Source organism: Podarcis liolepis (assembly GCF_965112155.1).
Source record: "Podarcis liolepis genome assembly, chromosome: 11".
NCBI classification, from domain to species: Eukaryota; Metazoa; Chordata; class Lepidosauria; order Squamata; family Lacertidae; genus Podarcis; species Podarcis liolepis.
In genome coordinates this window covers 363,818-386,175 of record NC_139565.1, presented here as the reverse complement: position 1 = coordinate 386,175, position 22,358 = coordinate 363,818, and the positions used below count along the sequence as shown (strand labels likewise).

Sequence of the window (22,358 nt, the reverse complement as noted above, 5' to 3'; positions counted from 1 at the left end):
ATTGCCAGGGGGTTTCCTCTGTGAATCTGTAATGAGGCAAAGTCATATCTATCAGGCAGTCAGAATCAGAACTGCCCCGAACTGGTTGGCATATAGACCATGGCACACATGGCACAGGCAGATTGCAACAGGCCTCAGCAGAGAGTGTGGGATTTGGGGACCACAGTTTCCAGTCAGGCCTCAAAGAAAGAGAAGGGGCCCCAGGTTTTCAAAGGAACCCAGGTTTTCCTTTCTCTTCAGTTGTTCAGCTACCAGCCAAGCTCCAAGGGAATCAACCAAACATGCTGCATCTCAATTAACATCCATTTCCTGTTTCCTCCTCTCAGGGCTGTCTTTACCCGGGTGTGCAAGGGGTGCGGGGCACCCGGACGCCAAATTCTGGGGGTGCCAGGCGCCCGTTGCTGAAGCCGCCTAAGTTCTTAACTTTTTCAGCAGGGGGCCGGTCCACTGTCCCTCAGACCTTGTGGGAGACCAGACTATATTTTGAAAAGAAAAACGAACGAATTCCTATGGGGTTGGACTTAGGGGGTTGGACTCGATGGCCCTTGTGGTCTATTCCAACTCTATGATTCTATGCCCTACAAATAACCCAGAGGTACATTTTAAATAAAAGCACACATTTTACTAATGCAGAAACACCAGGCAGGTCCCACAAATAACCCAGAGATGCATTTTGAATAAAAGGACACTTTCTACTCATGTGAAAACACGCTGATTCCCGGACCGTCCACGGGTCGGATTTAGAAGGCTATTGGGCTGGATCCAGCCCCTGGGCCTTAGTTTGCCTACCCATGCTCTTAACTACCTGACATGAAATAATAAATAATTTTAATCAAGCTAGAAAAACAAAATACATTGGGGCTCTGCTACAGCCTGCGCCCGAGGCTCTTCGGCGACAATGGAGGTGGCTCCATCTCCAGTGCTGCCGCCACCACCACTACCACCTTGGAGACTGAGCAACAGTCACCTCTGCTGCCGCCCACGGCGGAGCCCCGGCTCAGCCGCCACTGCCCGGAGCCCTGGCCGGGGGAGGACGAGAGGAGCATGGGGAAAAGCAGCGGCGGTGGCAGAAGTGGCAGAATCCGAAGGCAGAAAGGTGGTGGTGGGAAGGTGCTCGCGGTGGAGCTAGACAGGCTGCTCCTGCTCCTGCAGAACAGAACAGGCAATGGGGCGGCTCCTGCAGAGAAGGACAAGGGGCGGCAGTCGTTGCCACCTCTCACAGCTGTGGCAGCACCTCAGGGCAAGCCCAAGTCAGGATCGGCGGCAAAGCAGCAGCCGCTGGCGCTGCAGAGACCTTGGGAGAGCGGGAGGCGGAGAAGGAGGCAAGGCGAGTGTGGAAGCATCAACCGGGCGCTCAAGGAGCAGAAAAGGGGATACAAGCAGATGCACCGCCTGCTGCTGCTGGGTACGTAGCGCCCCTGCCCTGTCTTGCCTCGGCACGCAGGTTGGGCTGCAGCGGCCTCTAGGGGTGGCCCCATGGGAGTAGTGGAGGGGGGCTGCCCCGTAGCAGAGGGCGCTCTTCATAAACCAAGGGATGCCTGCCTCACCTCAAGCGTTTCTTCTCCTAGGAACTCTTCTCCCACCTCTTCCTCTATAAAAACATCTCAGCCTCTCCCCTCCCTGCCCTGCAGAGCCCGCCTGTGGGAAGGGGTGGCTCCTTTGCCCACTCGTCCAACAGACGAACTCTTTAGGCCGACGAAGGGCCATGCTGTAACCCCTCCCCTGGCGCCAGGGGGGGGTCACCTCTGCCAGCCGCACACGGTACTTTCCTGCCTGGGGAACCCGCTGCCCACCACGCTGAAAGCTTCCCTCCCTCCAGGCTGCCCTAAATTTGGGGGCGCTGGGTGGATCTTTGCACCCCAGCGCCACATATGCTAAAGACAGCCCTGCCTCCTCTGCTCCATTGTGACTAGCATTTCCCACCGGACAAGGCCACGGGACATGTCCCTGTTGCCTAAAAGACGCCTCATCTATGGAAGCACCTCCTCTCATATGCCCAGTTACATTTGTGTCCCTTTGGACCTTTTTGGTATATTTCGTTCTTTTTATCTCCTTTAATGGCAATGTTCAAAGCCTCACCCCAGGCCGATTCCTTTAGAGCTCCATGGCAAGCTTATTACACACAAATTTGGCTTGGAAATGCTCCCCATGTGCTGTGAATGAATTACTGATAGTCTGCAGAATACTAGAGAACGATAATCAGGCCAAATGTCCCCAGACTCAAAGGCCAACTATTTGAGCCCAATCCTATGCTTTCCTGTGCATAGATAGGTTCCTCCTGTCTCTTTTCAAAAATAAATAAATCATGAAGATTAAATTGTTTCAGTACAGTGCTTTATCATATCTAGACAGAAACATTCATACTACAGGAATTAAGAAAAAAACCAGTGCCAAGTTAGATGGGCCTGTGTAAATAATGATAACTTGGAAACTTTCATTTTGGTAGTGTTGAGGAAAGACTTTGCTGCTGTGGAGAAATGAGTTCCAGAAGAAAATTTTAAAATACCTGTGAGTTATCTACTGAGAGTTTTCTGAGTCTGATTCAACAGAATTTTCAACTACGTGATTTTTAAATGCTTTCTATGAGCTTCATTACAAAAACACTATTAACCATAAAACTATGCAAACGGGAGCAGGTGTGTTATGCCTTATTTGATGGGGATAATTCCTATTCCTGCGTACAGAAGATTTGCAAAGAGGAAATTACATAGAGTTTGGCATTGCATGAAAGAGAGTATAAATGCCACAGGAACTGCAAGCTCTTCAGAACAAATCATGACAGCAGTGCAGAACCATGTGAGCATGCACATTTGTGTTGTGCATCAAAGTTAAGCTAAGACTAGGCTTTCAGAAAGCTGCGTCAGAAGCTGTTATTCTATGGGGTGGGTCTTCTTTGGCTGTACATGAAAACTCCACCCTCAGATCTTAATAGTTTTGAGGCTTAAAAGTGCCAAAACCTATAGCTGGACTCCTTATCATTTATTTATTTATTTATTTATTTATTTATTATTAATTTAATTTGTATACTGTCCTTTACCCACAGGTCTCAGGGTGGTTCACAAGATAAAATTGCTATATAAAAACACTAAATACCTAATAAAAATTTAAAAAAGAACAACCCAATAATGCCCTCTTCTGCAACACATTGCTCATTAAGAGGGCACTGGATGTCAATCAGCCAAAGGCCTGGTTAAAGTGGAACGTTTTTGCCTGGCACCTAAAGGTGTATAATGAAGGTGCCTGGCAAACGTCCCTGGGGAGAGCCTTCCACAAACAAGGCGCCTCTACAGAGAAAGCCCGTTCTCGTGTTGCCACCCTCTGGACCTCTCAAGGAGGAGGCCCATGAAGAAGGGCCTCAGAGGATGATCTCAGGGTCCAGGTAAGTTCATATGGAGACAGGCAGTCCTTGAAGTATTGCGGCCCTGAGCTGTTTAAGGCTTTATACCTCAAAACCAGCACTTTGAATTGGGCCCAGAAACTAATTGGCAGTCAGTGCAGTCGGACCAGGATTGGTGCAATACGTTCAAATGGTCTTGTCCCAGTGAGCTGCTGAGTTCTGCACTAACTGAAGTTTCTGAACCATCTTCAGAGGCAGCCCAACATATAATGTTGCAGTAATTTAACCTTGAGGTTACCAGGGCATGGATGACAGTAGTTAGGCTATCCCTGTTCAGATAGGGGCATAGCTGGGCCACCAGCCAAAGCTGAAGGAATGCCGCCTGAGCCTCAAGTGACAGCAACCCCAAGCTACGAACCTGCTCCTTCAGAGGAAGTGTAACCCCATCAAGAGCAGGCAACCTCCCAGCCGTCCGGTCTAGGGAACCACCCACTAACAGTGCCTTCGTCTTATCTGAATTGAGCTTCACTTTGTTGGCTCTCATCCAGTCCATTATCAAGACAAGACAATGGCCCAGCACTTCCACTGTCTCACCTGAGGATGTAAAGGAGAAGTAGAGCTGTGTGTCATCAGCATATTGCTGACAAACGTACTCCAAACCTCCACTTAGCAGTTTCATGTAGATGTTAAACAGGACAGGGGAGAGAATTGAGCCCCACATCGAAGCTTCCACGGGGCTGAAAAATACTCCCCAAGCAACACCCTCTGGGAATGACCATCCAAGTAGGACTGCAACCACCGCAAAGCGGTGTCACCCACCCCTAATTTGGATACCATGGTTGAGGGTATCAAAAGCCACTGAAAGGTCTCTTGAGAAGTGGCTTTACCACTGCCTCCTTCAAGCAGGCAGGGACCACCCCCTCTCGTAAAGAGGCATTAACCATCTCCCTGGCCCAGCCAGCTGTCCCCTCCCTGCTGGTTTTTATAGGCCAAGAGGGGCAAGGGTCCAGAGCGCAAGTGGTCTCCCTGACTGAGCCAAGGACCTGGCATTCAGCAACAGGAGCCACAGACCCGAGGGCTGGCCGATAGGACAACTGCAATTCCCCAGGATGGAGGAGGGGCTGGCACACGGCACAGTCACCAACTGCCTGTGTTGTGTGCCCCTTACTCGGCCTGCCCCCCCCCCGTGCCATACCTCCCCCTACCTTGAACCACTGTGATTGGGGGCCCCTGCTCTCCCTCACTCCTCTCCTCTCAGGCACATCCAGCAGAGACCTGACTTTGACCACAAATAAGTTGTCAGTTAAAAACAGTTAAAAATAATTAAGACCATTAAAAGCAGTTGAAAACATTCTAAACAGATGGGGAATAACAGCCACCCAATCCAGCAGTCCTCCAACCAAGGTCATCTGGCTGCCTCAACTTCCAAGGCTGCCGTCAGTCTGCCAGGGCCCTGCCCAAGGCCCAGTGGAAGAAGCATTCCTGCAAAGCAGGGGGCTAATTCTGCAACACTCGCAGCAGATGGTCTTCTGTGCTGGGCAGCCGCAGTCCTTTAAATAGCAATATCCAGACAAGAAACAGAGAGCTACTGCTTCTCTGCACACACAACCTGCTCAATTTTAGAACAATGTTCTTGGGAGGCTTAGACTTTCCCCCTTCAAGTGATTCCAGCCATTCTCCTATGTTACATGATAGAAATGATGAAGATTTCTTGTGACAAGACCAACAGGCCATCTTTACTTTTGCACGTGGAGGATCACATCTGCACTACTACCATGTGCAAGTCCTATGATTGTATTTATTATCTATCACATTTATATACTGCCCTTCCTTTTCAGGAGCTCAGGAAACATACATGGGGATTATCCACTTTGGATACATGGGGATTATCTAATTTTCAGTATGGTGTGCAACTTTTCCCCATGAAATGCTCTAACTACTAAAATCCTTCAAAAAAATACTTTTCCATGTGTCAGCAGTTGTCAGCTTCTGAAACATCATTCACATGTTTTCTACAAATCAAGGACACAGGCAGGAACAGTGTGTGCTATTGTGGGAAAAACTAGAAAATTCAAGCATTTCCAACAAAGATTTGTGACTTAGCAGCAGCTTTCCAAAAACAAAAGCTCTTGGCTCATAGTTCCTACTTCCTATTGTGTGGAACTAAACACGCATGCACTGCATATTGACAATAGTTCTGGTGCCTGACTTTGCAGTGTTCCTGTGGAAAACAAGGAAGAGGGAGATGTGCTACATAAGTTGCTCAGCAATAGTTTTTTTAAAAGGTCATCCTGTTTCATCTGGGTCAGCTGAGTATGAATTCCACATACTCATTTTTCTCAACTTAACTGAAAACAGATTATTTTTAACCTATCAATGCCATGAACAGCAATAAGGTGGTGACTATGGCTCATAAATACCATCGTTTCCAACATATTTTACATTCAATCAAAGTAAAGAAAGCTCATGAACTATAGTGGGCTTATTCCAAGACAATAAAATGTTGACAGGCCCCTTCTGTTCTGCAGAACAGAGATAACACCCTGTACAGAGACTTTTTAAAAGACTGACTAAAGTATGTCTGCAGGAGCTATTTATTTTCCTGACACGTATTACATAAATATTAAGAGTTGTGTCATATTTAAACCATTAATAAATATATTGGTGGTATAAGCTTCCTTGAGCCAGTGTCCCCTTGGTCAGATGCAAGATAAAGCTACTTCCTATATCTTGAGCAAAGAAAAAATAAAAAAATAAAAGAATGCTAACAATGTGAGGTCAAAAAGCCAGGCAATGCAAGAGATAGCACTTTGGGACCTCTGGGCAGGTGTCACACAAGGATTACTGCAACCAGTGAGGTGGCCAGACCAAGTGTCTCAACCTGCTGCTTCAAGCTGGAAGCTATGAGCCGCCCCCCCCCGGGCCAGTGGTTCTTTTGAATATAACATAGCAAGAACCAAAGACCCATCAAATCCAGCATCTTGTTCCCACATCAGGTGGCCAACCAGATGCCTATGTAAAGCCCACAGGCAGGACATGAAAGCAACAGCTCTCTCCTCTTGTTGCTCCCCAGCAACAGAGGCAAGTTCGAAGATGGTCTGTACTGTACAACTCTACCACCATCGTAACTAGTAGCAAGGGGATTCAGGACCTAGTCATTTTGACGCCAAAGACTGACTATGCCATAGAGCTGTGGCTTATAAGAAAAGGCTCCTGTTTTAAACAACAGGTAGAGTTGTGTGCTCTCCTCTATCACGCTTTGATTATGCATGCTGAAAACCAACGACAATCAGCACAAGAGTGTACAAAAACAAGAAGGCTGAAGTTTCCCTTCCTGGTCTTGGAAACCATTTTGCAAGGGAGAGTTTGTGCATTAACTAGAAGCATGAACTAGAAAAGGAGGTCACCATATAGTGCAAAAGGAGAAGAGAGAGAGATGTTTAGTCCAATTGTGTGGGTGGGTCTGAAAACATCTCCTTATTTTGCCAATGGATAGATTCCTCTCCACAACTGTTCTAACACTAATGCTGCACCTACACCTGAAATCAATAAAGTTGTGGCCATTTTCCACTTCATTATGATAACTTAATTACCAAATTACTTCTCAGTATGCAAGGCCAGAGCAGAAATAAGTTTCACTGCTATTCTACTTCCATCTGTGGGCAGGGGGCTCTGCAGCTGGGTATGCAATTTAGCATTCATCAGTGAATGCTTTCAAGATCAAAGGGATTTGTATGGGTGTTCTGAGGCAGCACCTTCACTCCTATCATCATGCCTAGATCTACTGCCATCAATATCCTTCTCAAGGGCACAATCTTAAAATCAGTTAGGCTGGCATACGCAAGAATCAGGATCTTCTCAGCAATAACCTCAAAATTATGAAGTTCCCTTCCAACAGACCTATCCCTTCAATTCTGGCACCGAAGCAGGCATGATGACCTCCCTATTTACAGCTGCCCTTGAAGTTTCTGTCTGCAAAGCAGCTTCTCACATTATTCTGTACCAGGGCTCTGCAACCCGCGGCTCCGGAGCCGCTTGTGGCTCTTTTACATCTTTGCTGCGGCTCCGGGGCGGATACTAGCGAGGGGAGGAGGCGCATTGTGCGCCCCAACACTCCTCACTGTGGCGGGCGCTGTACTGGCTGTGACGTCGCATGGGGGCGGTGCGTGCGTTAGTCACGCACCGTCCCGACGTCACCTTCCCGCCCGCTGTCAGATTGTGGCTCCGGAGATATATTTGTTTTAAATGTCGCAATGGTTTTGCGGCTCCCAGTTGTTGTTTTTTCTTCGGAAACGGGTCCAAGTGGCTCTTTTTGTCTTAAAGGTTGCAGACCCCTGTTCTGTACACTTCTGTTCTTCTGCGACTATTTAATAAGCAACTGTAGATATTTTAAAGAAAGAAGCTATCCATAAGAAAACAGCATCCTTCACACAAAACAGCGTAATTCACATAACCAGGAGTTTTAAAATTGCAATTCATGTTGCTTTGTTACTAGTTTTAACTCCTATGAAAACTTATATTCCATAACCTATGTCTATGATTATCTCTAGTAATTACAGTAGCTTTGCAGTGGTACCTCTGGTTGCGAATGGGATCCATTCCAGAGGCCTGTTCGCAACCAGAAAAGAACGCAACCCGTGTCTGCGCACGCGCGGATCACAATTTGCCGCTTCTGCACATGTGACGTCATTTTGCGCATCTGTGCATGCGCAAGCGGCGAAACCCAGAAGTAACCCTTTCCGTTACTTCCAGGTCACCGTGGGACACAACCTGAAAAAACATATCATGAAGCAAACGCAACACGAGGTATGACTGTACTGGACATTAGGCAGAGTTATGATAACTTAATTACCAAATTACTTCTCAGTATGCAAGGCCAGAGCAGAAATAAGTTTAACTGCTATTCTACTTCCATCTGTGAATATTAACTAAAAACAGGACTGCCCACACACTCAGCACTTTCTAGTCTTTCATTTATCTGGGGAAAGGTTCGATGAAATTTAGTCCTTTTCAGACTTCAAATACCTTTATAGCAATAAAAAAAAGGAAGAGCTCAAGAAAAATTTAGTCTGCTTGACTTTAAGAAACTCTGAGAAAATTCAGGGACACCAAGGACTCTATACAGGAATTTTTTTAGCTGCTTTGAATTAACACAAAAATCAACATTAAGAAGGAATCTACAAAGAAGACCAGCTCCTGTATCTAAGAGCAGCTCCAACCTCCAAATATTATCCCACAGTTTTGACAGGTTATTCATTTGCAGCTGCTATCTATGGAGAGTTCTTGGCTGAAACAGTACAGTCATTAGTATGCTTGGCAGAAAACTAATATCCTAAAGAAACCCAGCCAGATGGGCGGGGTATGTATAAATAAATAAATAAATGCATTATTATTATTATGATGATGATGATGATGATGAAAAGAAAATCCTGTACATGTCAGAAATATGGACTGTTGTGACCATGGCATAAAGGAATGTACTCATCATTACAAGCTGTGATAATGAGATTGTAGACAAGCTGCCAAAAGTACAGTTGCCTTATCCTGTTAAACATGTAAATGTTACATGACACATCAAGTCACCCAATATCCAGCATCAAAGGCAGCAGAAAGGAAAGGAGCTGGACTTGCCTCGAGAAACACATCAAATGTAAACATAAGTAGCATACCAGCTGAATGTCCACAATACGTACACCAATGGAAGCTTAGTAAGTGAGGAAGCTGTAAGCATTCCAGTGCATAATCTACAAAGACAATTTAGCTCTTCCAGTATGTTTGGAAGGCAACGTTTAAAAAAGAAACACTCCTCAAATTAGATGAAGGGGAGGGCCTTTTTCTTGACACCTTGTAATACACAAATTCATGGATAATGTGAAATATAGAAATCGTTTATACACGAGATTTTCCTTAACCAAGTATTTTTCACATCACTTCAATGAACACTTGAACAGAAAATACTTACAGTACTTCAAACCAGGACTGCAATGCTATTGCTAACTTTGGCATGCTGCAAACACTGGGGGTTTGTGACTAGACAATATTCACTGGAGGTGTTGAAATGTGCTGCTGCAGTGCTTACAGGTTGCCCTCCTGTTAAACCAAAGTACTGGCAGCAACATTTCCATGTGAGGAATGAAATTTTCAGAATTTGTAGCAAAGCTTCTTCGGATAAAATAGACAAGGTGGGAGAATGTCTTATCTTTTCTTTCAAATATGAACAGAGCAAGATGGTTCCTCACATGCTTGTTCAGTCACTGTGACTGGTGCTTTACTCTAGTGAGAAGCTAGATTATTTGAGAACAGCCACCAGATGTAATGGAATATTTTACAACCCATCGTATACACCCTGTGCAGGAAAGACCAGCACTGACATCTGGATATACCATATTTTTCGCCCTATAGGACGTACCGGCCCATAGGACGCACCTAGTTTTTTTGGGGGGGGGGCTCCCTAGGCTGTGGGCATCTGCCTGTAGCGCGGGGCGCTCTGCTTCAGCGCGCCTCACGCTCCCGGCAGCAGGCTGCTATCCGCACCAACCCCTCTCGCTCTCCAAGCTTCAGCGAAAGCCTGCATTCGCCCCATAGGACGCACACAGATTTCCCCTTCATTTTTGGAGGGGAAAAATTGCATCCTATAGGGCGAAAAATATGGTAGATAAGCAGGGCATTGCACAGATCTCCCTTCTTTTTATAGCCTAACGAAAACTGTTGCTAAATCTGTCTTAGCTACATAACATTTTCAGAAACCAACATTTACAAAATCAATGTGCAGTTTTAATTAAGTCAGAATATTTATAAACAAGTTGGAAAAACATAGTTGAATACAGCCATCACTGCTGAATTAGAATAATGGCTCTTAAAATTCTTATCATTTACAGTCTTTACAGTCCGGATTAAGAGAAACAGCCTACTGAGTCAACTAGTTATTTCATGTTCTACATCAATCTGCATTCATCCTCAGATGGGGATCTGATTTCCAAGTAACCGAAGTCACAATCCACACTGGGATTGTGTCAGTTTATTCTGCCAAATTAATCTGGAATTGACTTTTTTCTTTATAGACACTATTTGCAATTTACCATAAAAACCAAGTAAAGCCTAGAGTTTTGATCACAGGAACATTTTGTTTGCCTAGGGTTGCATCCAACTGTGCCCTTCCATGAATGGAAGGAGTCTTCCTGCTCACAGGAGAGGGTTTGATCTAGCAGAGGCCTCTGCTCACAGAAAGAGGTGATTGCCACCAGTTCCCCCGCACCACCTTTCACACTGTTCTGGAGTAGAGTTACCAGATTTTTTTACATCAAAAATGTAAAATTTACTTTTCAAATAAATAAATAAATAAATAAAATGAATTAATTTTTTTTTGGGGGGGGGGAGAGAAAAGATATTTTAAAAAATAAGAAAAAAGGCAACACCACAGATCAAAGTTTGCTTTAAAACTGAGCTTGGTTGATTAAAAAAGCAACAACCCACCATGCAATGTATTAAATCCAGTGGAAGAAACACGCAGGCACATTCAAAAGAATCCGAGCGCCGCTGGCGTGGCCCAAAGAGGAAAGGGGCATAAAGGGGAGGGATGAGCATGAGCATCGGGATGCCAAGCGCAGCGCGCTGCTCCTCTCTAAAAGCCCCTGTTCTTTGTTGCGTTTGTCTGCCACTAGTCCCCTTGCTCAGCGCATCTGCTTGCTGCAAGGTGACGCCGCTAGGAAGGAATTAGCAGGCAGACATGATCCTTTCCCCTTCTGTTGCTCAGCGCCGGCCACGGCAGCATCACCTCGTAGTAAGCAGACGCGCTGAGCAAGGGGACTGGTGGCAGACAAATGCAACAAAGAGCAGGGAAATCCCCAGCTCTTTGGCAAGCGGAGGGGAATGGATTGTGTCCTTCCTGCTAATTCCTTCCTAGCTGCACTGCACGCAGGCTCCAGCCCACCCGCCTCAGCTTCCGGTGGCTAGGAGTGCAGCTGACAGCCGCCTCCGCCTCCTCCTCCTCTCTCCCAGGGACGCGCAAGCAGCCGGAAAACATGCAGGTGGGAGGGAGAGGGGGGCTGGATTGGGGGAGAAAGAACTTTTGCCTTCCTTTCCTCCCCCCCCCCTTAAATTCCCCTCTCCTGAATCCAGTTAGCCACCTCCTTCCCCTCACGCGTGCTTCTTGTCCCTTCAGTGTTTTTCCTTCCCTCCCCACTTAAACTTCTCTCCTGCTTCCAGTTAGCCTATGGTTACCAGATTTTTTTCAATGAAGTCTGGCTCCAGGCTGCTGAGACTGCCACTGCTGCTGCCACGTTTCCCGGGGACATTTAATAAAATCCGGGGACTTTCCAGGGACGGAATTTGTCTGGGGACATATTTGCAAATCTGGGGACTGTCCCTGGGAACCAGGGACGTCTGGTAACCCTATTCTGGAGGGTTCGCCGATCCTCTCAATTATATTTTAGGAGGGGCAAGAGTACCAGAGGAAATTTGCAAAAATTGCCTCCCCTCCCCTTCTGTTAATATCAAAAAACCTTCTGTGGACAGAAGGACAAGACCTAGGCTTTTGCTTTGAGTTTTCATTTTTTTAAAAAATGAGGCCCTCTGAATACCATGAGGGAACTGTTGATTAGACTACTCTTCAGAAGAAGGAAATAGCTGAAATATTGCAATAGAGCTGATCTGTACATTATTCCCACTACATTGCTGAGGTTAGTGTACATGTCTATAGATTCATATGAATCAAAAACAATTTTCAGCAAATAGACTTGTACTGGGTAAAAGGAGCTGCAAAAAGGAAGGTTGTAACGATTTTCAGATACTTAGCCCAGTTCACCTGAGAGATGCTGGCCAACTGTTTTGATCAAGATTAACTTGTCCTGCCCATAAAACTACAGGCAGAAAACAGTCACAGCAGATCACATTTTTAAAAATATATATATATTCTTCCTTTTACATATATTTGCCAAATAAAATAAAAAAATCCAAATCACAATACTTCTTAAAATGAACCAACAATTTCAGGTTTTTAATAAGGGGGTACATCAATCCTTGTTTGGGATCCTATTTGAATATTTTGCTGTCTATACTGAAAGCTGTATCACTAATTAGCTGCTTTTGGTGTTACTGGCATTCTGGTGAACGATGCTGAAGACTCTGAGGAATCAGTCACACTAGTGAATCTTATTGCCTTACCTGTCGAGTGCTGTGCTAGTAGGCATACTCCTACCAAACCCATGCACGGGCATCTGGCGGAAATAGGGAATGCAGGAGAGATTGGCAGCAATGATGGCCAATGAATCTGAAGGATTCACAAAAAAACCATTTTGACCTAGGATCATATAGCGGTCCTGGAAGAGAAAGAAAGCGTATTAGGGGTAGGGCAGAGAAAATAAGTAGAGAGGTTCATCCACAACTGTAAAATTGGTCATCTTCAAGCTGGGGGTCTTTCTACATTCCCTCACACACAATCCAGCAAAAGGGTGGCTCATAACTCTTCCTTGGCTCCAGTCTCATAGCACTGAGATACATATATGTATATGCTTCCCATTAAAAAATAATATTTCTATTGATTAGGCTTGATTAGGCTGTATTGTGTTTTTAATATTTGGTTGGGAGCTGCCCAGAGTGGCTGGGGAAACCAAGCCAGATGGGCGGAGTATAAATAATAAGTTGTTGTTGTTGTTTCCAAAACTCAGGGGAAATTCTAACTTGTTTGAATACATTTGGGGAACATTTTAAATCAGGGGAAACATGATTTATAATAAATTTTATATTTCATAACATTATACTGTCTCTTTCTCACCCTAAAACAAATCTTTTCTGGAGGGATCATGGTCTATTTATTGGCTCACATGGATTTGATTAAGATAAAAGGGCACTACCATTCTACACTAGAAAATCAGGAAAGACATATATTTCACTAGCAACATTTTGCAGACCCAAGCACAGTGGGCCAGGAGTCACTGAGGGGAGGGGTTTGGAAGTGTAGAAGCAGAAAATGGCTGACACCAGCTTGGGATCAAAAGGCAACCACATTATTGATTACAGGTGTAAGTTGGTTTTGGCATAGGCATTGGATATGTATCCTGAATCAGCCAACACAACTGCTGGCTGATAACTCTGTCAGGGTCAATCCTGGAGTTAAGCCTCCCCCCTTGACACAAATCAAATCCTGCCAGGTCCCCATTTGAAATCTTCTACTGCCCACTAGCCCCGTCTGGGCTTTCAGACAGAACTCTACCCCTGGACTTCTTTACTGGAGTACCCTGAATTTTAATCCTGAATCTGGGGGTGGGGCACCAACCCACCTCCTAGCTTTTGAGTAAGGATCAAAACCAACACCTTTTTCCACCAATGTTGTGACAGTTGCTATGAGGAAGGGAAATCCTCCAGACAGGCCCAATTTGTCTGCAGGCAAATTCCTCCCTGGCCCCAAAGATGGCAACCGAGTAATTCTACAGCAAGGCCAGACATGTGTGCTGCCCTCTTACCTCCAGGCAGAGCCACAACATACAAGGTGGGCAGGTGGGGTGTCCATTCCAGACCGCCCTGCCTGCTTGCAATGCAGCCGGCTTTTATGCCCCAGGGGCGTAAGTGACCAAAGACTGGCTCTGCCAGGTCTGTCGTCAAAGCACTGCCCCACCCACCAGGGCCTGGATTGGTCTGTTTGAATTTTGAAGGCAATTCCGTCAGCCCCTGTGGCTGGCTGAGGCCAACCGAGATGTCAACCTGCTGCACAAGCAAGTCTTTTTATCACCACCACCCTCAGCTCTCCAGGAGCTGCGCTGGGCTGCAACTACCACTGCTTGGAAACAGTAAACGCTCTTTATCTGTGAGATAGATTTTGAAATTAGACCCTTACTCAAACTTGCTACTCAAGAGTGGGGCTATCAACTGTTTCCTTTATACCTGCTTGAACCATGTAGTGAAAGGGGAGAATTCCCGGCACTTCTTGCCTATCAGATCATGCCTTGGGAATCTTCCATCCACCAAGCAGGAAGTCTTTCCAGGCAGATCAACCCAGAAGGGAAAGGATCAGAAGCTAGATGAGGAGAATGGGAGCAATAATTGGATTGAAGAAGCCATTCCAGTTTCACTACTCTGTCCCCTGAAATGGAGATGCAACCTAGAGCGAATAGAACTGCGCACTTCAAAGAGGAGATGAAAGTGTGCCCCCAAAGTAGCATTTCGAAATACTCTTCGCCTCCAAAGTATCTTTCTGTTTTAAAGTATTTGTACAAGCTTGCATTTATTTAGTTCCTCCATTAAAAAAAGACTTTGTGGTTGCAGTACATGTTCAAAACTGTAAGCCTCACTGAATTTAACATCTATGTACCATATTGCCCCAAATATAAGCCACACCCGCAAATAAGACATAACTTTAAAATTCATTGGGGGGGGGAACAATACCTCGGCTGCTTCTGGGTGGGGGAGTCATGCTGCTTTGCTGGTAGCGTAAGGTCGCGAATATAAGCCACAATTTAACTTTTCACGGTCAGAATTTGGGGGGAAACGTGCAGGTTATATTCAGGCCAATATGAAATATTATTTTTCATTTCCAGCAGCATGAGAGCTGGTTGATAGTTTTCACTTGTGACCTTTGTGTAAGCAATTAAAGTTGAATTGATTCAACACTGAGTACCGTATTTTTCGCCCTATAGGACGCACTTTTTCCCTTCCAAAAATGAAGGGGAAATGTGTGTGCATCCTATGGGGTGAATGCAGGCTTTCGCTGAAGCTTGGAGAGCGAGAGGGGTCGGTGTGCACCGACCCCTCTCGCTCTCCAGGCTTCAGGAAGCTATCCGCGAGCCTTGCAAGCCCGGCAGGAGGTCCCGCGGGCTCGCAAGGCTTGCGGGCAGCAGCCTGCAGCCCAAAAGCTCGGGGGACAGCGGGGAGGCGCAGCGCCGCCACCCTGCTATTCCCTGACCTGATCTGGAGGCTGGCGGGGGGGGGGGGAAGCAAGCTTGCTTCTCCCCCCTGCCAGCCCCACAAGCTCGCGGGGAGGCGGAGCGCTGCCACCCTGCTATTCCCCAACCTGATCTGGAGGCTGGCGGGGGGAGAAGCAAGCCTGCTTCTCCCCCCCCCCGCCAGCCCCACAAGCTCGGGGGATAGCGGGGAGGCGGAGCGCCGCCACCCCGCTATTCCCAGACCTGGTCTAGCTCCACAAGCTCTGGGGATAGCGGGGAGGCGGAGCGCCGCCACCCCACTATTCCCCGACCTGATCTGGAGGCTGCGGGGGGGGGGAGAAGCAAGCTTGCTCCGTCTCCCTCTTCTAGCTTGGGGATGGCTGCGCAAACCTGGGGGGGGGGGAATAAAAAAATTTCCCTTGTTTTCCCCCCCCAAAAAAACTAGGTGCGTCCTATGGGCCGGTGCGTCCTATAGGGCGAAAAATACAGTAATCTTTGAAAAACTGAGCTGCTCATGAACAGCAGAGGAATTTTCAAGGGCATTGCTGGTAGCTAGACCTTCAGTTTCTCCCACATTTAAATAGGCATTTATTTGAAAGTCCCTCTGTGAATGTCAAAGTTGAACAAATAAAGACAACTCTTAAACTACCAAATCTGATCTTACACAAATACCTACTCCATCAGCATCAAAAGCAGCTCCAAAGCCATACTCTCCTCCTTTCATTGCCTCCAACAAAGAAGTGGCGTATGTCAGGTTCGGGTCAGGATACTGGCCACCAAAATCCTCCAAAGGAACACAGTCAACTGCAGAATTAGCAGGAGCTCCTAATTCATCACACAGGATTCTCCGAACATAGGGACCCATCACTACAAAAAGAATTGTTTTCCAATTTAGGGACCATCTTTTAATTAATGTCCAGATAGAACACCCACCATTTTCACCAAACAGAAATGGGATGAATTTATATTAAACAGGACATCATAAACTTCACAAGTTATGACAGAGGCTTCAGAAAAAAGAGGACAGTTTTCTGTTGAATGAGAAATATTCTCAATCTGAAAGGGAGCACTGGAATATCACAAAGCACAGGAATCCAGTTGTGCTCAACTTGTCTAACAATTCTACTAAATAACCCTTTTGATAGCATTTAAATCCCTTTTTCATAAGAAGCCATTTATCTCTATTCAGATAAACAAACGCCAAAGCAAAATGAGCAGAAAGTCACATGATACAGTCTTAATAGCGTGTTTGTGGGAAAGTACGTGTTTAAAAGTGCCTGTACATTACAGTCATATGAGAAAGCTTTGGCACTGGATAACCAGGCCAGCAATTATGTACCTTCCATAGCTGGCATAGTAAGTAAGAAAACTTCACCAGAGTGTCTGAATCTGCAGTTATTGAAGGCGGTATTTCACACATGAAACTGGGGTTCCCGGAAACTCTGTTTTAAGAACTGCTCTTATTCCATAACATTAGAGTTTTGTGGAACGAGACAAAAAAGACATTGTCTCATTCCATTTTTATACCCAGGGCAAAGCCATGGAGTTTATTAATACAATATGACCTGTCCCTTCCTATGACTGTTCTTTATCAGGGCCAACTCAATTCAATCTTAAATTTTCATCTGAAGAAATATCCTATCTTTACATAAAGTTCCTTTCACTCAGACTTGTCTCTGACATAGGAGATTTCTCAGTCTCCGTCTTCACCCCAACCACGGGGATAAGAATACTGAGCTATGTTGTAAAGAAGGGGTAGTCAACCTTTTTATATCTGCCTCCCACTAATGCATCTTAAAAGATTTCCTTACCACCCACCAGCGCTCGATGGAAGGAAGATTCAGTTTGTGCTGTAGAACTTTCTACTGCCCACCTAGAATCCTGAAACGCCCACTAGTGGGCAGGAGGGACCAGGTTGACAGCACCTGGTGTAAAGATTACTTGGATAATATATTCGAAACATTTTGAACACTGTATTTGTAACATTAACAGTGCAATCCTGTTTGTTTTCTCAGAAGTAAGTCCCAGTGGGTGGTATTCAATTCAGTTTTACTCAGAGTAGACCCACTGGAATGAAAGAACATGAGTTAGGCCCATTAATTTTAATAGATCTAATCAGAGTAAACATTAGTTGAATACCACCCAATGTGTTTAATGTGTTTATTCTAGTGAGCATTGTTTAGGATTGCTGTATAAATTATTACTGCATAGCAACTACCTAGCTATCATGCTCATGCTTGAAACAACATTTTATTTTCATTATATTAGCATTTTACATGTATAAAAATGGGCCTCCTTACCTCCATTCATGGCATCAATTCTGATCTTAAGTTGATTTGGCCCTGTTAGCAACCCTCTGATGGCACTGAAGTCAAAGACAGTCCGTAGAAGATTGAGGTAGACTTCCACTGAATCTATTATTTCAACTGTGCAAATAAAGGTCCAAGAAATATCTAGTTAGTGTATGTTGTCTTTCAGCAACTGAAAATAGATGGCAGAGAAACTTTGGGGCCTAATCCCTCAATGCCTCAAGCAAATACAGCAGCCAAGTGCCCACAAAAATACTTCTGTTATTGTGGGGTGATGTCAGATGCCTCCTATTGTCAATATTTTAGATATTCTAGGAGTAAGCAAAAATCCTATTTGCGAAGTGAAGGCTAAGCAAGGTGCCATAATCAAGGAGGATACCCAAGAGATAGGACCACAGGCAAGGGTAAATTGGGCAGTCGTATTGTCTAGGATGAAATTAGAGATGAAGTGACGCCCATGTTCCAGCAAAAAATCATTTATTTATAAGTATCACAAGCCAGCCAACATTTATTACTGCTGTCCTGTTGATTTCCATAGTGAAGTTAAGCACATGTTCATGTCTTTCCCATCATATTAAATTGGATTTGGTGCTTAATTCTGGCTGGATCGTATTTATATCTGTTAGAAATGTCCATGCTCCCTTTTCAAAAATGTTGCCCACTATCTAAAATAGAACAAAATAATAACAGCAACAACAAATAAAAATAGCAGTTGTTTTAAAAGCAAACAAACGATTGATTTAGAAACCTAAAGTAATAAAAACAAAAACCTACCATAATCAAAACTGAGTAGAATGTAATGAAGGAATCAGAATGTAAAGCTAAATTTTAAAGCTCAGCAAGTAGAAGCTAAAAATGAATATGCCCAGTGAAATAAAGTTCTAGAAGCTAACATGAAATAAGAATACAATTAAAGTAAATTCAGTAAGTTACAGGGCTGCGCTGGATGTCAATCATAGCCTGTGAAACATTGACTCCAAAATGGCATAATAAGGTGTATCAAAGATTTCCTGAAACCCTCAAATGATCATAGGAGGAAAGCCCTCCTAAAGATTGGAATGGACAATCTAACTTCATTGTAAGAGCTGAGCAGCTGGGAGACATTATATTTACATGACAACATGGAGACCAAAGCTATGACAAAGAATACAATACCACGGAAAGGCTTGAATTTGTTCTCCAAATCAAATTCTTGTCTTCCTAGCCGAGATAAGTCAATTCTCAGGTCCGAACAAATGGCATATTCCTCAAGGGTTTTGCTGATCTGGTAGATTTTGTCAGAAACAACATCAGGAGCTGGTCCTGCAATTATAAATGCATACATTTATAAAGTCAGTACAGTATAGGTAGTTTGAACACACTCAGAAAAACTGCTGGAGTAAAATATGCTCAGGATCAAAGTATTGATTTGGTATAGTGTTAAACTGAGAAACAATGCAAGCTTAAAATAGTGTCACACATATCAGCAGTACATGAAAGTTATATTGTAGATGTTTGTAGCCTACAGAATGCTTCCTTTTATCATTGTATTGAATTCTAATGGGTCAACAGTCTAAGTCTCTGGCCTTTGATCTCCTAAGAAATGTAATTAAGCCCTTTGAATTTGGTGAATAATAGTTAATTTTCCTAGTCTACCACATGGAACTAAAAAGAAGAAAATACAAGTGCATTCAAAGAAGCTTTGACCCCAAAACTAATACAGTGGTGCCCCGCAAGACGAAATTAATTCGTTCCGCAAGTTTTGTCGTTGTCAGGGAACTGCCATCGGAGCATCAGGTGGTGGAGGGGCTCAGGGAGGAAGAAAGAGACTCAACAGCTGAAGCAGGGACCAGCAGGGGGAGGAGTGGGTCTCTGAGGGAATGCGAGCAGGAGGGAGGGCTCAGGGACGCTTCCAGCGAGAACAGTGGGGAGGTATCTGAGTCTCCCATAGGGAGACCCACACCTCGCCGGAAACTGTCACGCCGTGAGTCCAGGAGACGCGTTTCCGTTAAGGAGCTCCTTTGCTGGAAACGCTTCCGCAGACAGCCACTGTCGGACTCTACTAGTGACTAGAGCAGACATGTCTGAGGAGCTCCGTCACACACGGAGGTTTGTGGGGTCGCACAAACTCTGAGGGAGCACGTTTTTACGCACAAGCAGCTAATCAATCCCTAACAGCAGTCCGACAGTCTCTGTACGCTGCCTGTGCAAGAGAAAGCATCATGAGCGAACCAACCGGAACCGGAGGAGCGGGGGCTGGAGCTGGTCCAAGCTTGGAAGATAGATACCGAGCGTTGGAGGTCCAACTGGCGCTGCAGACGGCGAGGCTGGAGGAGAGAAGGGCTCAGGATGCAGACAAGAAGGGGAGAGCCACTCAGTTCCCCAGAAAGGTACCAGGATTGGTGCAGAAATTTGGGGGGGACCCCAAGGATTACCATGCCTTTAGGACAGAGATGCAATATGCCATTAATGTGCAGTTCGATGAGTTCCCTGATGAGGAATCGCGAGTTGCTTTCGTAATTGGGCATCTTGAGAAAGGGGCGAGAGACTGGGTTCGACCCCTAATGGCAACACACAATGACGTACTAAAGGACACGATGAAGTTCTTTCGTGCAATGGATATCATGTTTTCCAGCGATATTGAGGAAGGGGTGGTGCGCAGACAGCTAATGGCTTGCAAGCAGGGAAGTCGATCTGTCCGTGAGTACTGGACTGAGTTTACCATGCTGATTCACAGACTGGGTTGGGATTTATCGGCGGCACCCATTCAGATGCTATTTGAAGAAGGTCTTTCTTCGGCGGTGAAAGACGAGCTGTCACGGAGCCCCAGGGCGGGGTCTATGGATCAGCTGACCAAATCTGCGCTGACCATAGGAGCGCGGCAGGAGGCAAGAGCCTTGGAGAGGCGGGAAGGGAGAGGGGAACGTTGGAAGGAGTTCCGCATTCCAGACATTCCTGAGCCAGCTTTCCCGCCGGCAGAGCCGATGGAAATCGGAACAGCGCGCGCGCGTGCATTTTCAAAAACCAGCGAGGGGGCTAAGAAGGAGGGAAAGGGCGCCCGGAAATGCTATCTCTGCCAACAGCCAGGCCACTTTGCCAGAGTCTGCCCCCAGAGGAAGGAATGGCAAGGGATGGTGGGAGCTGTTGAGGGGGGAGAACAGGGGGGAACGGAGCAGGTAAAAGCCAACGCCTGGTTGCCACAATCGGGGCACTGCAGCCAGGCCAAAGAGCAGTGAAAGTGCCCGTGCCAGAAGCTCCTCGACCTGCTCTAGTGATTGAAGTGTCGCTAGAGCTGCAAAATGGGCACCCCCTAAAAATAAAGGCGCTATTGGACTCAGGCAGCTCCTGCAATTTTATGAGCAAGGAGTTTGCTGCTGAACACCAGATACAGACTATCCCTTTAAGCAACCCCCTGCAGGTGACCACGATTGATGGCAGGGAGTTGTTGGGAGGAGGAGTCAGCTTGCAGACTGTCCCAATGATAATGAGGGTGGCAAGGCACACAGAACTGATAGCGTTTAATGTGGCCACCCTGGGAGGCGCTCCCATTATTTTGGGAATGAGCTGGCTAGCTCTACATGATCCGCTGGTTGGCTGGCATCAAAGAGTGGTGTCCTTTGGTTCAGCACATTGCTTAGAACACTGCAAAGGGGAAAAGGGTTCAGCAGGGGCCCAAGCCACCCTAGCAGGGACTGAAGTAATGGAGAAGGTGAAGGTACCACCACAGTATGCAGATCTCAGCGACGTGTTCAGCGAGAAGGAAGCTGACCAACTACCACCTCATAGGCCCTTTGATTGCCAGATCAATTTACTCCCTGGAGCACAGCTTCCCGTGGGCAAGTTGTATGCCATGTCAGACAGAGAAATGCAGGAGTTGCGAGGGTTTATTGACAAGAACCTGAAGAGAGGCTTCATCAGAGAGTCCAAAGCAGCAGGGGGTAGCCCAGTGTTTTTTGTGGACAAAAAAAACGCGGACAAGCCGAGACTTGTATGTGATTTTAGGAGGTTAAATGCAGTGACTGAGCCAGTGGCTTTCCCTATGCCCAGGATTGATGATATTTTGACCAGGGTGAGGAAGGGAAAGATTTTTACAAAGCTGGATCTAAGGGGGGCGTACAACCTGATACGCATAAGGAAAGGGGATGAATGGAAAACCACCATGTTTACCCCTTTGGGGGCATTTGAATACCTCGTTATGCCATTTGGATTACAAGCAGGCTCAGCGTGTTTTCAATCTTTTATGAACCACGTACTGGGCCTTTTGCTCTACAAGAATTGCGTTGCTTTCCTAGATGATGTGTTGGTGTATTCGGAGAATGAGGAGCAACATGTGAGAGACGTCAGAGAAGTGTTGAGCAGACTGCAAGCCAACAGGCTGTGGGTGAAACTGGAGAAGTGTCGGTTCCATACCAAGGAGGTGGAATTCCTGGGGTACCGCCTGTCAGACAAGGGATTGGCCATGGATCCCGGCAAGGTACAGGCAGTGCTGGAATGGAAAACACCCAAAACCAAGAAGGATGTGCAGAGGTTCCTAGGGTTTGGAAACTTTTATCGTAAGTTCATCCGCAACTTCGCCCATCTGACGGCGCCCATCACTGACTGTCTCAGCAGTAAAAAGAAGTTTGTATGGACGGCGGAGGCGGAGCGAGCGTTTGAGGAGCTGAAAAGGGCCTTCGCCTCTGAAGAACAACTTCTGCATGTGGATTTACGAAAGAAGCTAAGGGTTGAAACAGACGCATCTGACAGAGCCATAGGGGCGGTGCTTCTTCTGCAGCCGGGGAAGGAGGAGTCAGAGTGGCGACCGTGTGCCTTCTTTTCGCGAAAGCTGAACAAATCCGAGAGGAACTACACGGTGTA

At 45.9% G+C, this 22,358-nt stretch overlaps 1 protein-coding gene across 2 annotated transcripts in view; it reads right to left on the bottom strand.

The window, feature by feature from the left end:
- PGM5 (phosphoglucomutase 5) overlaps window positions 1-22,358 on the bottom strand; it is a 111,040-nt gene that overhangs the window by 66,267 nt on the left and 22,415 nt on the right. For both annotated transcript variants that reach the window (XR_014516938.1, XM_083464920.1), the window contains exons 3-6: window positions 18,678-18,824; window positions 17,514-17,639; window positions 15,890-16,080; window positions 12,500-12,654 (exon numbers count right to left, since the gene is read on the bottom strand). Coding sequence is in view for 1 of the 2 variants with exons in the window: in XM_083464920.1 (XP_083321046.1) it covers window positions 12,500-12,654; window positions 15,890-16,080; window positions 17,514-17,639; window positions 18,678-18,824 (619 nt within the window). In the remaining variant the exon portion in view is untranslated. The remainder of the gene's footprint in view (window positions 1-12,499; window positions 12,655-15,889; window positions 16,081-17,513; window positions 17,640-18,677; window positions 18,825-22,358) is intronic.